This window comes from Telopea speciosissima, chromosome 6 (assembly GCF_018873765.1).
Source record: "Telopea speciosissima isolate NSW1024214 ecotype Mountain lineage chromosome 6, Tspe_v1, whole genome shotgun sequence".
NCBI classification, from domain to species: domain Eukaryota; kingdom Viridiplantae; phylum Streptophyta; class Magnoliopsida; order Proteales; family Proteaceae; genus Telopea; species Telopea speciosissima.
Genome location: NC_057921.1, coordinates 57,823,998 through 57,839,083, shown reverse-complemented (window position 1 = coordinate 57,839,083; position 15,086 = coordinate 57,823,998). Strand labels below are relative to the sequence as shown.

The 15,086-nt window shown below is 38.3% G+C and overlaps 1 protein-coding gene across 6 annotated transcripts; it reads left to right on the top strand.

The window, feature by feature from the left end:
• The first annotated feature begins 3,508 nt into the window (after window positions 1-3,508).
• Window positions 3,509-12,932, top strand: LOC122664232 (probable plastid-lipid-associated protein 11, chloroplastic). Of its 6 annotated transcripts, none has more exons than XM_043859966.1 (4): window positions 3,510-4,060; window positions 4,148-4,213; window positions 8,778-8,891; window positions 12,723-12,932. In XM_043859966.1, exons 1-3 carry the CDS (start codon window positions 3,549-3,551, stop codon window positions 8,875-8,877), a joined length of 678 nt encoding a protein of 225 aa, XP_043715901.1. In that variant the 5' UTR covers window positions 3,510-3,548; the 3' UTR covers window positions 8,878-8,891; window positions 12,723-12,932. The 6 variants fall into 6 exon arrangements, with proteins under 6 accessions (XP_043715903.1, XP_043715901.1, XP_043715902.1 ...); XM_043859967.1 differs by having other exon boundaries at window positions 12,708-12,932; XM_043859972.1 differs by lacking the exon at window positions 8,778-8,891 and adding an exon at window positions 6,083-6,196 and having other exon boundaries at window positions 3,511-4,060.
• Window positions 12,933-15,086: the final 2,154 nt, after the last annotated feature.

Below are 15,086 nucleotides of genomic sequence, written 5' to 3'. Positions count from 1 at the left end.
CAAATCAAACTTCGCCGCAACAAAAATAAAAAATTTGTGGATTGTGGTCCACCTCGTCATCATGCCATGGCTATGTTCCAAACTAATGATCTTAGAACCTTTAACACACAAGAGAGAGAGAGAGAGAGAGAGATCCCTCTTATCCTGAATCTGTTGATCATCTCCTCATCCTTTGCCCTATAGCTCGAGCTGCTTGGTTTGGAAGTAATCTTTCTATTGGTATCCTTGCTGATGGCCCCTTCACGCTTCCTCCGCTTTTGCTTCACTGGCCAAACCTGAATTTCCCTGATAAGAGAAGCAGTGAGGATGTGTTTTGCCTTCTCTCATTCATGTGCTGGAACGTCTTGTTGGCCATAAATGAAATGGTGTTTGGTATCAAAGAATGGACCCCTGAGGATATTATCTCTCGTGCCCAAGCGTCAGGTGATGAATTCTTGTCAACAACTAGGGGTACCACCTCCCTCGATCGAAGTAGACATGAGGTCCAATTTGTAAGCAGGCAGTGGACTCCTCCAGAACCAGGTATTACCAAGATAAACTGTGACGCTGCTTTATCTTTGAATGATCCTGGCAGTGGTATCGGTGTGGTGCTACGAGATCATTGGGGTAATCTTATTCAAGCAGCATCTAAGCCTGTTCCGTTTCACGAGGTATTGCTTGGCGAAGCCCTTGCTGTGCTCTATGTTCTGCAGCTGGCGAGCATTGGAGCATTCACCAAAGTCTACATTGAATCAGATAATGAGGACTTGGTGTCGCTTATTAGGGACCCCTCTAGACCCCCCCCCCTCTTTTCTTACGAAGCACTCTGCAGGATATTCGGGTGCTTATTCCAAGCTTTAGTATTTGTAACTTCTCATCTATCTCTAGAGATGCAAACCTTGTTGCGCACTCTCTAGCTCGGAAGGCCTTGTCTGTGGCAAGTCAGACTTCTTGACCTATTTCCTTTCCCTGGCTTCTTGATTCCTGTTGTAAGGATGCCAGGTGTTTTGCTTGCCCCCCTTTGCAATAAAATTTTCACTTACCAAAAAAAAAAAAGAGACCAATGATTTTTCTTATAGTTCTTTAGTGAAAATTTGCCTTCAAATATAATATTAGCACTATTTAGTTTTATAAATAAAATTATAAGATAAAGAAAATTGAGTATCATAGTGTAAAGACTAAGGAGAGGGTTTCCTGAAGGCAGCATGGTGTTGTGGCCTATGCGCCAACAGAGGCCAATGGGAGTGTGTGTAAAAGCATCAACAGGGGTGAGATTTCCACCTGTCATGGGGAGGGGTTGTCATTTCACGTTCCTCTGTGTTTCCTGGAAAGGCAGCGTGACCGCTATGCCAAGGGGGGCCAAAGTAACATGCATCAATAGGGGTGAGATTTTCACATTTCATGGAGCGGGGCGGTCATTTCATGCCCTTTTGTGTCTAGGCATAAGGGTCATGCTACCTTTCAGGGTTATTTTTTACCTATATTGTAATATCAAAGCTTCTAATCTCCATGGTGAAATATGCATCAAGATAAAAAAAAATCTACGAAATATATGGCGATGCACACAACATGTATACGAAGTTGCAGCTTCAATCAAAAAGACACATGTGTGTATACACAATTCTTCTTCTCGTCTCTCTTCACAAGAGGAAGTAAAGTCTAGGACTCAAAAGTTAAGGAGGCTTTCTAATAAAACACATGGAAGGGAGCTTCTACATCTAATAAAGGATTGCTTATGCTTGGACTGATGATGCTAGTAAAATAACTAGTAAGTTGATCTTTATTTTGGGAAAAGGGTATTTGTGTACTTTATTAAAATGGAAATCACAAACAAAAAAAGTATTTAGTTTAACATATTTAAAATGGTTCAAAATTTGAGTATAATGATCAATCATACAGTCAAATATGTTGAGAATGGTATAGATTTTAAATGTTTAGATTTAAAAAATGGTAAACAAAAAATAATTAAAATTAAAATATAACATTATTTTTATCATAAAAATTTTTTATTTTTTTTTTGAAGTTTCACTTAAATGGTAAAAATTAAAAATGGATGGTATAGATTTTAATTATTTGTTGGGACTAATCTACCTAATTCTGATCTTGATCAAGCAGATCCCTGATTCCCCCTTGGGGTACATACTTTAGCTTAAATGCAAATTGATATGAAAACCTTTGAAAATAATGATTCTCTTTTGTATGTCACAACTAATTTGCAATTTTTTTCTAAAAAAAAAAGAAATTGCAAAATTTTGGATCTTATACCAACAACATTCAACTGAGGAATCTTAGAAAAAAAAAATGAATCTCTTTCTTAAAAAAAAAAATCCAACCAACTGTTTGGGATAGAAAACGATAGACACAGGGCGTGTGAAATGACCATTGCACCCTCAGGCATTTTCGTTTGTTGATGGGGTGTGGCAGGCATTTTGCATGGCCATGTGTCTAGCGCAGGAGCTGCGCGTCGCACTTGGACCAGGTAGCTTCTTTCTCCTAATTTTTAAATAATTTTGCCTGAGTAAATATGGACCTTTTTTTTTTCATCAAATTTTTTTTTTTGGTAGAAAGAAGCTTCATTGACAAACAAAGTCCTTACAAGCAGCGACATCTTTATCACATAGATTAAGAAGCCATTGAGAGGTAACTGGCCAATCAATCGGGAACTCATCCGAAAGGGCCAATTGGGCCAAGGAGTCTGCAATTGCATTAGACAACCTTGGAATGAAACAAAACAAACAAGACACAAAGGAAGCTTGAAGCTGAAGAATGTCAAAACCCACATTGTTGATCTCCACATCAAAACACCTGGATTTGATCTGGTTAATGAGGCTAGAACAGTCTGATTCCACCACTACATAAGAGAAATTATGCTTAGCCGCTAGGAGAAGACCTGCTCTAATGGCTAAACCTTCAGCGCATATCCTAGAGGCACACTCAAATCCCAAAGAAAAGGCCTGAAGAAGACTTCCCTAATGGTCCCTGATAATAATCCTAGACCTCCTTTACCTGACTTGCCAACCCAAGCTGTATCACAATTTACTTTCACAAAAGGCTCTTGAGGGGGAGACCAAGAAGGGGTAGACCAAGAAAATTTCGACCAGGGAATACAGCAAAATTCGAAAAAGGCTTGAGGCAAACTGAAGAAAATTCCTGTAAAGCTTTCTCTGCCAAAGAAATAACCTGTTGGGGAGACCACCGTTGATTATTAAATATTAATTTATTCCGGGTTTTCCAAATAAACCACATGATGAATGAAGCCAAAGAGAAACTCTCTTGCGCCAACTTCTTATCCTCACTAAAAATCTCATTCCATCACTCTAACCAGTCACTCATCTTATAGGAAGAAGATAGATTTGTTAAAAAAGATACTCAAACCAAATCGCCTGGCAAAAGAACACGTAAACAGCATATGCCCCACTAATTCAACACTCTCTCCACACTCACGCCGGATTTTTTTTTTCCATCATAAACCGTCCAAAATGGATCAAAGATCACAAAACCACTTAAACTCTAACAACCTTACAAGTTACAAGTGAGCTGAATGAGCACTGAATGCGAGAGCGCAGCTCATGGCATTATCGTTTCTGCTTCCGGCCTCTTCTACAGCCGTTACTTCGTCGAAGCTCCGAATATCTAACCCAAGAAAATCAAACACTTCGAGAACTCATCAATGGCGCACTTCGATTATTGTCTGCTCGACGAGAACGGACGAAGCTACTCTGGCCAAAAACGATCTTCTTGAGCTGATTTCAGACGAGGAGAGAGGGGTTAAAACCCACGGAGACCCTTCGAAACAATCGAAGATCATAAAAGCGATAGATGCCATGGAAGTTCTCGGGAAAGGTTCGGTTACTACTGCTCCTTCTCTGTCGGCTACATGGAGGATGCTCTGGACTACTGAAAAAGAGCAGCTTTTCATAATAAAGAATGCCCACATCTTCGGGACTCAAACAGGGGATGTTTTACAGGTTATAGATGTCGAAAGAGGTATTCTAAATAATGTAATTACGTTCCCTCCATCCGGTGTTTTCTTTGTTCGATCAAACATCGAAGTTGCTTCACCTCAGAGAGTGAATTTCAGGTTATTCCCCCCTCCCCTTTTTGTAAATATATTTTTTGATGTCAAACTCCACTCCTTTTCTCTTATAAGTTATTTGGTTTGTGACAGATTCACAAGTGCAGTTCTACGCGGGAAGGACTGGGAGTTTCCTCTGCCACCGTTTGGACAGGGGTGGTGAGTGATTTCTCTTTACCTTGTTTCATTGTACTTATCGTTGTGCTCTAGAACATAATCAGACAAGTCGAGCTTATCATCCGATCTACCTATAAAGCTCTGCTTCATATAAGACTAGTGTGTTACGATTGCTGGACACCCCCACGCGAGTATCGTTACCATTTTTTATTTCTATGCCCTTGTAGTTTATATTGTATCCTCCAAGTTTTTCATCTGCCACATGCGAAGAGAATGACTAAACAAGTGAGCCCTTTCTTATTAAAAACTTATACCATTACTAATTCATTTCTTTGTTTCGCGGTGTGGAAATATAGCTTTTCTTTTGTTTTCTATTTACTTTGTAGCTTTGCTTGTTTTCTGGACATCAATTTCTACTCATTTGCTGGAAATTGATTCCTCCCTTAAGGTCCCCTCCCTCCCCCCTCTTTTTTCTTATCATCGAAGTTCCTTTTTTCCCCCCCTGAAATGAATGAAAATACCCCCTACCCCTGCTGATCCATTTATGATAGATGAATGGGAGAAAAATCCACATTAAACCCCATACCTTTTTGGTTGATTTCCTTGGGGGGGGGGGGAATTGTGTGAACCATTTTGGTTAGGCTCAAGTCTGGCGGGAGTAATATTCGATGACTAGCAACTCATTTATTTTCAAACCTACCCATTTACTATCTATTATTTGATTGACTAATCCTTTATATTGGAATGAGTGAAGAGTTAAATGTTTTGGTAATTCCTCATGGGGGGGGGGGTTGAATCAAGATAATTTTGAATTAGAGCTCTGGATTTTTGTTCATCCCTCGTCGTAATAATATCTCGGCTAAGGTCTTATCATCAAAATTCTTACTTGAAGTTGAATGGCAATTGCATCTAATAGGGTCCCAAAGTAACTTGCTAATATTTCTTCCTCCCCCCCACCCTCCCCCCCGCCCCCCGTCCCCCGTAATATCCTTTCCCAATTTGTTCATTTCACATGTAGTAAGGTGTTGCCTTGTGATTTTATCGCATAACAAGGTGGGACATCATTAATATTATATATTGTGAAATCAATTCCCCCTTGTTCTGGCCCTTCTGGGATGCTGTAACTTTTATTCACCCCACAGGTTTCCCCACTCTCTAAGCCTCAGGACTTTCATAAGTAAAGGCAACTTGATATGTATAAATACTTTGTGTCTAGTCCTCTCAATCAAAATCTTTAGTATTTTGTTCCTGTCTTATACTGCTATGTTGAAGGTCGTGCTTGGCGCGTTGGTCAAGTGCTCACTTGCTGAACGCTTGGTCACGGGTTCAAGTCCTGGAAACAACCTCTTTTGGAAACAGGGGTAAGGCTGCGTACATTTGACCCTCCCCAGACCCTAATAAACGCTTGAGCCTTGTGCACTGGATATGGCCTTTCTTATACTGCAATGTTCTACACAGAGGAGTACTAAGAATTTTCTACAATTTTATGCCTATGGAATAAGAAAGGTAAACTGAATATAAATTGTCATTTTTTAGCATCATATATTATATATTTCAGAGATGATGGATTTGAGTCAAATCACATTTTCAAATAGCTGAAGTACAAATTACTGTTCCCTTTAAATTTCATGGAGAAGCTGAAACTTTTTTATCCGCTTTTGAACATGGTATTAAAATGATCAACTTTAGCATAGTCAACAACACAAGTTCCCCTCACAACACCCCCCCCCCCCCACAAAAAAAAGAAGAAAAGAAATACCAGAAGTTCTATCATAGCTCTCTTGGTTTTCCCTTCAAATCATGCATTATTTGCAGGAATTGAGGATATTTGTCAGATTTGTTATATTGACCTGTTTTATAATCCGCACTTCCCTAAGTATATAGAGCCATGTGAAATGCCTCTTTGTGTAGGTTTGAATCTGTCTATCTCGATTAAGAGATTCGAGTTGTAAAGGATATCCGAGGAGATTATTTAGTTGTCGATCGTGCTCCTTATAGTTGGAAAGAATGACAAGCATATAATTGGTAACTTTTCACTTTATCGTTTCCTTTTTTTTCCAAGATGTGGAAGATATCATGGGTTGACCACTAATCGCAATCAAGTATATTGATTAACTTTCCTGAACATATCTGTTGCATTGAGGTACTGGCTGCTATTATTCCCTTATAAGACTTCCTCCTCCTAATGCATCTGAATTTTCTTGAACTGCTCCCTCTTCGGCAGGGAAAGAATGAGTAGGGGCGTAGAGCTTCCATGACAAAACATAAAGACTGACCGGATGCTTAAGTCATGAATGTGGTGCCTGATACATTTAAACTATGTAATGGATTGCCTTTGGTTGATGTGAGAAAATTAGTGTCTGATAGCAATTGTCATGAGTTGATTGCAGTGTAAATAAAAAACAACCTAATACTTCATTTTGCATGGTGCTGTAGACCCTTAGAGGTACCACAGCTAAATTCATATGAGTGTAACAAATGCTTTAGGACCAGAAATATACATATACTTTTACTCAAGGTACTAAAACTCGGAACTCGGTACCAACTCGGTCCCTTGAAAAACCGAGTCGAGATCTCGCCGAGTTGGTGCATTTTTTTTTTTGACTCGAAGCCTCAACTCGGTGGGTTTTAGACCTAGTTTGGGTCTGAAACTTGGTATTCAGCCTATTTTAGGCCATTTAAACACAATGGCACTATCAGATTTTGCAAAAACAAAGTCCAAATAAGAGTTATGTACCGGTCAACCTTAATATGATGTGCACGAATGCTGTCAAAATCGCTCTGAATGGAAATATTTTCTTGGACATCAAAACAAATGAATATTTTACCGCACTTTTGGTTTTTAGCAATGTTTTACCATATTAAGATTTATGGAATTTTTAGATTTGAGAAAAACCCCAGCATTAGAAAGTTGAAAATTGCACCTACCGCCGAAAATCCAGTTTTTGTTCTTGAACTGGGGGGTTGACTTTTTTTCCTTTTGGAATTTTATTTTTTAACTATTTTTATTGGATTCAAATAGGGGGGTATTTGCTTATTTATGAATAATATCTTAAGTAAATGAATTTTAATGATATTAGGCATAAAGAAGTGTGTGTCTTAGTTCCTGGCCTAAATAAGTGTCTGTATACCAAGGTTTGCATAGATAGGTATCTGTATACCAAGATTTTCTACCAAGATCTCGAGATTTGGCACTCATATAAAGGAGTTTGGGTCGAGATTCTCGAGATCTCGAGAACTCGGCGGAGATCTCGAGATCTCGGTCGAGTTGTTGCACATTTGCAACTCGTATGCCAACGCGTCTCGGTTTCTCAAAAAACAGAGAAACTCGCCAGTTCGTGCACACCAAACTCGCCAGGCACTTTTGCAACTGAATGAAAATATTTTCTTTGAGGAAACCAAATGCCACCAATTGATGCAGTTCAAAAGAACAAGAAGGCCAGTAGCAAACCAGGCCATTGGACTGGACCAAGAATGGACTAATATGTTTAATTTTGAGTGTCCAATGGGTTATATAGGCCATGGGCTTAGTGTTTTTGGTTTACTTTGTAATGGGCCAATTCTATAAGCCCAAATGCTAGGGATTTAAGGCTTATGAGGGATTAGTGTTAGTCTCTACTTTTGTAAGTTGTATTCCTTATTTTTGTGTTTCTAGAATGCTCAAGTGTCCTACATTCTAGCACCTAGTTTCTAAGTTCTAGAATAGTTTATATTTTGAAGCAAAATGCCTTGCTTATGTGGTTTCAATCTCTTCTTGATACATCAAACGAAAACTGAACTCCCTGATACAAATGTGAAAATGTGTGATTATATAGTCACTGAGTAAGCAAAATGTACTACAATTTTATCTACTGAACTGGTGAGGCTCTTTGTTAAACTAATTTGGCATAAATGTACAAATTCATGGATGTTTTAGTCTTTTAGATGTATTACTTCTGATTCCTTCATCTCCCCCCTCCCCTTTTTAGTATTATTTAATATTAGCTGTTATGGTTCTGACCTTACGTAGGCCCAACATCCAATTTTGCAACTTACAAAAGTAGATTCCTGTTTAACTGTGAGTGAACTAAAAACTTTATTATAAAAGAAGTTAAATATTTTATTTTTGGGAATGGACATCCCTCTTTTTCTTCTTCCTCTGCCATGTATCTACAATTGCTGGTGCTATTGTCACTGTCAACTTATGCATTTCTGTTACAGGGTTTAGTAGGACTCCCACATTTTTTTTTGTTTGCACTTTGCATTGAACTTTTTTCTTTAATTCTTTCCTTTTCGACTTGGGTCATCATTTCTTTCTCTTTTTTATTTTAAAATAATTTAAGGACCAGATTTACATATTTTCTCTGTAATAGTTATTTCTTTTGGACACTTTTTTTTTCTTGTAAAATTTTCACAATTCTGCCATGCTGGACACCGTATTTTTGTGTCTTTGCTGGACACCAGTCATTCTGTTACCTATTATGCCTATATAATTTTTACCAAAATTTCTGTTTTGGGGACTCTGTATCGGTGTCTGATTCTTACACCTCTATCTGTTTCATTGTTACCTTCTGTATTTTGTAAATCTCTGGGACCTAATCTTGAATCTGCAACTCATGTTATGCAGGTTTGAATCCATCTACCTGGATGATGAGATTCGAGTTGCAAAGGATATCCGAGGAGATTATTTAGTTGTTGATCGTTCTCCTTATAGTTGGAGAGAATAAAATGCAACCATCTGGTAATAGACACTTTTCTTTTGTTATTGTCTTTATCATATTTCCTATCTCTTGGGACATTATCATGTCAGTGAGATTACTTCTATTATTGAGCCATTGAATTTTCTGAAATTGCAATATTTATGTCAATGGAAAGTGTGTAGACTACATTATTTTATATATCCACTTCCTATTCCCTTAACAGCTCTTTCCTTGCACTGAGCCTCATAAAGAGCTTTTCTGTTATTGCAATATGGGAGGGGGATAGGCACGCTAGTGACATATAATGGAATCAGGTATGTAGGCACTTCATTTACCGTCATATAAAGAGGTTTAAATCTCTACCTTTCGTTGCCGCTGCCACTACACCACCTGCAATCCACCGGCAGTATGCTGCTGCACTTCTCCCATTCTGCCGCTCTGTAACCTCTGCCAATATTGCACCCTCCTCACCCTCACTTCTGCTAGGCATAGACACCAACACTGGGTCTGGCACCGACACCAGCTCCAGCTTTGGCTTCCCCTTTGCACTCCCCACTCCCCTGCCCCCGCCCTGTCCTTCCTTTCCATCTCTCTCCCCTCTCCCCTCTGACAGAATACAAGAGAATCAAATAGGACAGAATACAAGAGAGAAACTCCTACTTTCGAAAACTGAAAACCGAAATTAGAAATTACCGAACTAACTAGTAATTACAAGTAAATAATAGGTAATCAAAATAGAAAATAGATAATGATCTAAAAGATTTCAACCACAACTTCCATTCTCCTCCATGCAAACTGTCCTTGTGTTATATATATAAGATATTCTAAGAGTCTTCTATCGCAAGTAACAAATCTCCAACAAAATCTCCATGCAAGCTGTCAATATGGGCCGACACCACTGTTCATGTGAACAGTACCACGTGAACAGTTCCAGTGTTCACATGAACAATAGCTCGTGAATAGTAATTTTTCCTGAATTCTATTCTGGTCCTCTTCTTCGTCATGCTTTGATCTACATCAATTCTCCCCCACTTAAAAGAAACTCGGCCTCAAGTTTTATTAAGTTTAGGGATAAGCTTTGTGTGATGTACGTCTTGTGTAATCCCATAGCAGAATTCTGGTAGTTCCTTGACGTTAGGAATGAAGTCTTGAAGGTGAGGAGTCAGTTCTTCGAAGTATCCTCGTGGAATGACAACTTCTATGTGTTCTACTTCAATATCAGATGTGTACTTGACTGCCATATGCACAGTCTTCCTTTGTTGTGTCCTTGACCTCCACCTCTTCAAACTCCACTACAATGTTGAGCTCTTTGAGTTCTTCTTCTTGGTGGTCCACAGTCACCTCAGTTGTTTGAGTGCTTAGCATGTTGGACTCTCTCTCTCTCTCTTTTGGTGATATCACTATTCAGTATCCTAAGATAGCTCATTTAGAAGCTGCTTATAGGATCATCTATTGGAGAAAGGTGTTTTATATTATGAAATAGGGCATTTAGAGGTTGAAGAATATCTTCTCTTGATTGTGTTGGTTCTATAAAGCAGTTTGTGTTTGGAAGGTCCAATGCGGAGGCTGAGTTTGGAATAATAGTTCTCCCTTGACCACTGGAACCTAGGGGAGTATGCTTCACAATCTTGTCCAGCGTGATGGAATGAAACACATTAAACTTGATGGGGCATTTCATAGAAAAAATATATAGCTATTTAGGGCGATTTATGCCCAATATATTTAGTAGGGTTAGAAGTGTTCACTTTGGAACACGCACTAGGTTGGAGGAATGTTATGATTTAAGGATATTCCAGAGGGGCTATATCTATATTTGTTGCCATATGCTGTAAAAGACGTGGTCGGTTAATAAATCCAGGTAGAGAAACAATAAAAATTGCTGCTCTGCTAGTAGATGAGTTGCCTTATAACCCTTATTACCTGACCAACGGACATGTATGAAGGATACTTTCAAAAACATGATCGAAATGCAAATTGTCAGCAATAAGAGTTCTTATCATTATTACTTATTTCAGGCATTATCATCATGGAAGCTATCCTTTAAAATGATACTAAGATTCATCATAATACAAAGCTTGGATATGGATTCCAAAATTCAATGTTTGAAGTATGTTTTACCATGAATATGCCTCATTGAAATATTTTCCAGCAATATAAAATAGAAGGGTCTCACCTAAAACTCCAGAGTTTTCCCAGCCTAATCTATGTCAAGATAGCCGGCCTCCTTGGGTTTAATTTGGCATCCTCCAAGGCTTTTTGGTAGTTGATAAAAGAATGATGATCAAATGGTTTTTCATGAATTCCATGAGGAGATGAGACATGGTGTCAAATGCCACATTTGGTAATAGGAGAATCAAATTCTTCAAAGATAGTGGCCCGATACAGGCTCGCTTTGGGATCAGTGCCCAGATAGATCAACTGGCTTTGGATAGGGAGAGCAAATTTGGTGTTACGAGGCTCAGATCAGGCTGTTAACTCAGTATTCCACATTTTGAAGGCGACTGCTTGTCATGGAATGTGATTAACACGTTCTTCTCTTTAACCGGCTCCAAGGACTAGTTATGCATCTCGAGAGAAGAGCGTAGAATTTGGAAAATTGATCTGAAGAGGGCTTGTTCAACGAGATCCTTTTATAAGAGTTCAACTGGGGAGATCACAGGTAATTCTTTTTTAAATAATTTTTGGGGAAGACCCATTGTGTGTGGGGGTAGTTATTGGTAGAAAGTAAGAACATATTGATCACTTGAACGAAATGGGGTTAAGCATGGTGATTTTGTTAAATATTGTACCGTGAGGGGGAGTGTTTGATGTTGAGTTATTGTCTTGCTTTTAAGTCATTGAGTCACTGTTAGTTACTTTAAGTTGTCTTTGTCTTTATTTGTAATTAGACTCTTAGTAGGTTTCTAAAGAATATTTTCTATCGTGGCCTAGGATACTCTCCCCTTTTCTCCTATCATCTCTCTCTCGGTTCTCTTCTCTTCTTCACATGTCCTGGTTGTTAAGATCAAGTTTTGCCATAGAATTGATGCATTATGTATTAACATGAGAAAGAAGCTACAGTTACTCTTTTCATTCATTGCAATTCTACTCAGATTGCCGGTGTTATTTTAAGGCTCTGTTTGACACAGTATGGGTCCCTCCAAGGTACACACATTTCAGCTATTTGTCTATTGGATAGACATATAGCTAGTTACGGTATGCATGGAAGGGTCCCAGTGGTTTATGGTCCGTATCAAGTTGCAACTGGTTTGGGCATGTATATTGAAGGAAGATTCTAATCTGCTTGTTTCCAGGACAGATGGAGATCTATTCTATGTGGGTTGTAAGGTTAGAAGCTAGATTCATCAACTCTATAGTCTGTACTATGTTTTAATACAAATGAACCTTCATGTTTCTGAAATGAAATTGGTATCTAACCCGACATGGCTGCATTACAATTATAGGGTTCTCTATGAGTTAGTCATTGTTTTCAGGATTTACTGTACATATTTAATTGATGATATAAAAGGAGTAAATTTGCAGGCATAGTAATTTAAGATTGATATATGGGCTATATGATATGAACAACATAAAGTATCTAACCAACTCTAATGGCATTTATTATATATTAAATAAATGTTATATTTACTTGCAAGTAACAACTATAATTATGGAGAGTAAATCTTTCAGGGTAATATATGCCACCATTTTTGAGCATCCACATCCATTTCTAGCTGCAGTGTATGATATGAACTAATTGTTGTTCATGTGGGCTGCCCATTTTTTGTGATATACATTTTGTACCTCATCTTCTGATTTGGATGCCATTTGTACGTAGATTTGGATTCAGTATGTAATATTCTAAGTATGACTTTCAGATTCTGTTTTGACAGCTTGACAACTAGGCATCAGTGCACTTGTCTATTTACCATGTGGTGATTCAACTGTGCATATGGTTGGGACTTGGGATGAGGTTTAGTTGAGCTGAGTATTCAATTATGTATATCGATGCTTCTTTATCATTTGAAATTTCACCAAGTATTCTAATATTTCTACAATGTTCTCCAATATTTCCATGTTTTCCAGAATACTGGCATTAGTTCTTGACACATTCGAACTTCCGACTTGCCGAATCTTGCTCATGTACACTTCACTACTTCTTCTATTTTATCCAATGTAGATTCAAAAAGTTTGATATTCTCTGTGCAAATCCGAATTTGGGATTTGCCATTTATCTTGCCTTAAAAATTTTGAGCGGCCCAACCTGAAAACACACATTCACCAACAATTATTGATTGTCAGGAATTGTTTAATAAATAAGAGAGGTTTGTATGGGTATTTGTGGTTTGATAAGAAAAAGTTTGTCAAGTCTCAGACTGCTTGTTAGTCTATGTAACCAGAGGGTACATAGATTGTCTAGGATGGCATTACCCATATCAGACATTGGGTTAGATGAATAATTCGAAACAACATATTTTTCTAATTTTTTAGCAATTTCCAGGACTTCAAATTCTTAAGTTAAAGGACCTTCAATTAATATGGAAAAGACTGAAAGTCACAGGTTCAAGGCCCCCACACTCACATGCCACTGGTGTGCTGTACAATCGATAAGAAACAAGGTAAGAAGGTTCAAGAGAGAGATTTTCTCCCCATGTGAAGTTTGGCTCCACTAAATTATGTTGGATGATATACTGTAAAACAAGAAAGTATTACCAAGGATTACTCATGTTACATACATGCAAGTGATCCTTTTCCTATAAGTAGTAACTATCAAATATCCTGCTTTATAAGCATCCCCTTCATTGTTCATTCAGTGGTGCTGAGCTCTTTCATTTTGTTTCTTTATAATGTATGTCTTAACCTGCATCTGCTTTTGTAAATACATTTTTTCCATGCTGTTTATTTGCTCAATAAGGTCCTCGAGTATATATTTTGCGATATTGGCTTTTGTTTGTATTGAGCCACACTAGTCACATGTGATCTTGCTACTTAGGTTAGTTGTCTTAAATATATTATGTTAAAATTCTTTTCAATTGGCAATTCTTATTTTTTTTTGAGGGGGGTTGGGGAGAGGAGGGGGGGGGGGGTTTAGAATATTGGCAAGTATAACTTAACGGAAAATGAACTCTGTCCGGGAGTGCTGGCATGGGGAGTGTGGCATACGCCAGCACTCCCATGAATCTATCTCTCTCCTCCCCACATGAAAAGACACCTCTACCCCCTTGTTTTGAGGAGGAGAGAGATAGACACATGGGAGTGTTGGTGTCCTATAACTTAATTAATTACCTTTGTACGAGAATTTATCTTTAACTGATTGTTGTTACACCTCTGTGAGGAATTCTCTTGAATGGTATTGCACTTGAAAATCTCTAGGGGACGTTTCTTGAATCCCACAAGGGATCAAACATTTTTTTGTGAAGGTTTCACTAGTCTGTGCATGTGGTGGAGTCTTAATCAAGGTTCAAGAGTTTGGTTTCAACTGGGATTTTGACCCGGGTTAAAACTAAAGTATACCATCAAAATGACACTGAAATATGATCCATTTTGGCGAAGAAACCGAAACATTGAAGACTCTTAATCCACATGCTATTTCATTTCATCAAATGTCGAAACTGAAATATCTGAATCTACACAATTGGTGATATCACCATATTCAATATTCAAAAAGATACCTTAATGGTCTGGTTTTTATTTTCTCCTATTGTTCCTGATCATTCGAATAGAGAGTAATATGTTTCTCAGAAGCATGCTGCACATTACTTTTATTAAATGACTTTTCCTATCTTTCTATTTTTAGCTCCTGATTTGATCAGTGTAAGGTTTGAATGTGGAATTCCTGATTGAGCCAACAGCGGGGTCATGTCATCTCAGAGTTTTGGATTCATTGCATCATCTGTCAGTTCAAGGGGCAGCCTGGGAGGATGTTTTACTAATTTTGCAACTAGTTCAGCATTTTTTTGGACAAAAATACCCTAATTTTCAGGGGGATAAAACACTTGGCACAAATCCAAACTGATTTCTCTAACTCTGATTTTTTTTGGTGCTCTCCTCCCTGAAGTTGAGATTTACAACAGGAAAGTAGTTCCTTCTCTTGGGACTGGACAGAAACCACGGATATTCTGAACTGTGATTTGAATGGTAAGTCACTATCTATCTATTCAGTATGTGACAAGTGAGGGAGGGGGGGGGGGGGGTGAGGAGATCTTGTGATAGGACCCAGAAGATCTTCCTTGTGAGTCCTCTCCATTTGAGTGATT

Coding starts and splice junctions, on each gene's coding strand:
- LOC122664232 (XM_043859966.1), top strand. CDS start 3,549: ATGGCATTATCGTTTCTGCTTCCGGCCTCTTCTACAGCCGTTACTTCG. Junction 4,061..4,147: donor CCTCAGAGAGTGAATTTCAG/GTTATTCCCCCC, acceptor GGTTTGTGACAG/ATTCACAAGTGCAGTTCTAC. Junction 4,214..8,777: donor CCACCGTTTGGACAGGGGTG/GTGAGTGATTTC, acceptor CATGTTATGCAG/GTTTGAATCCATCTACCTGG.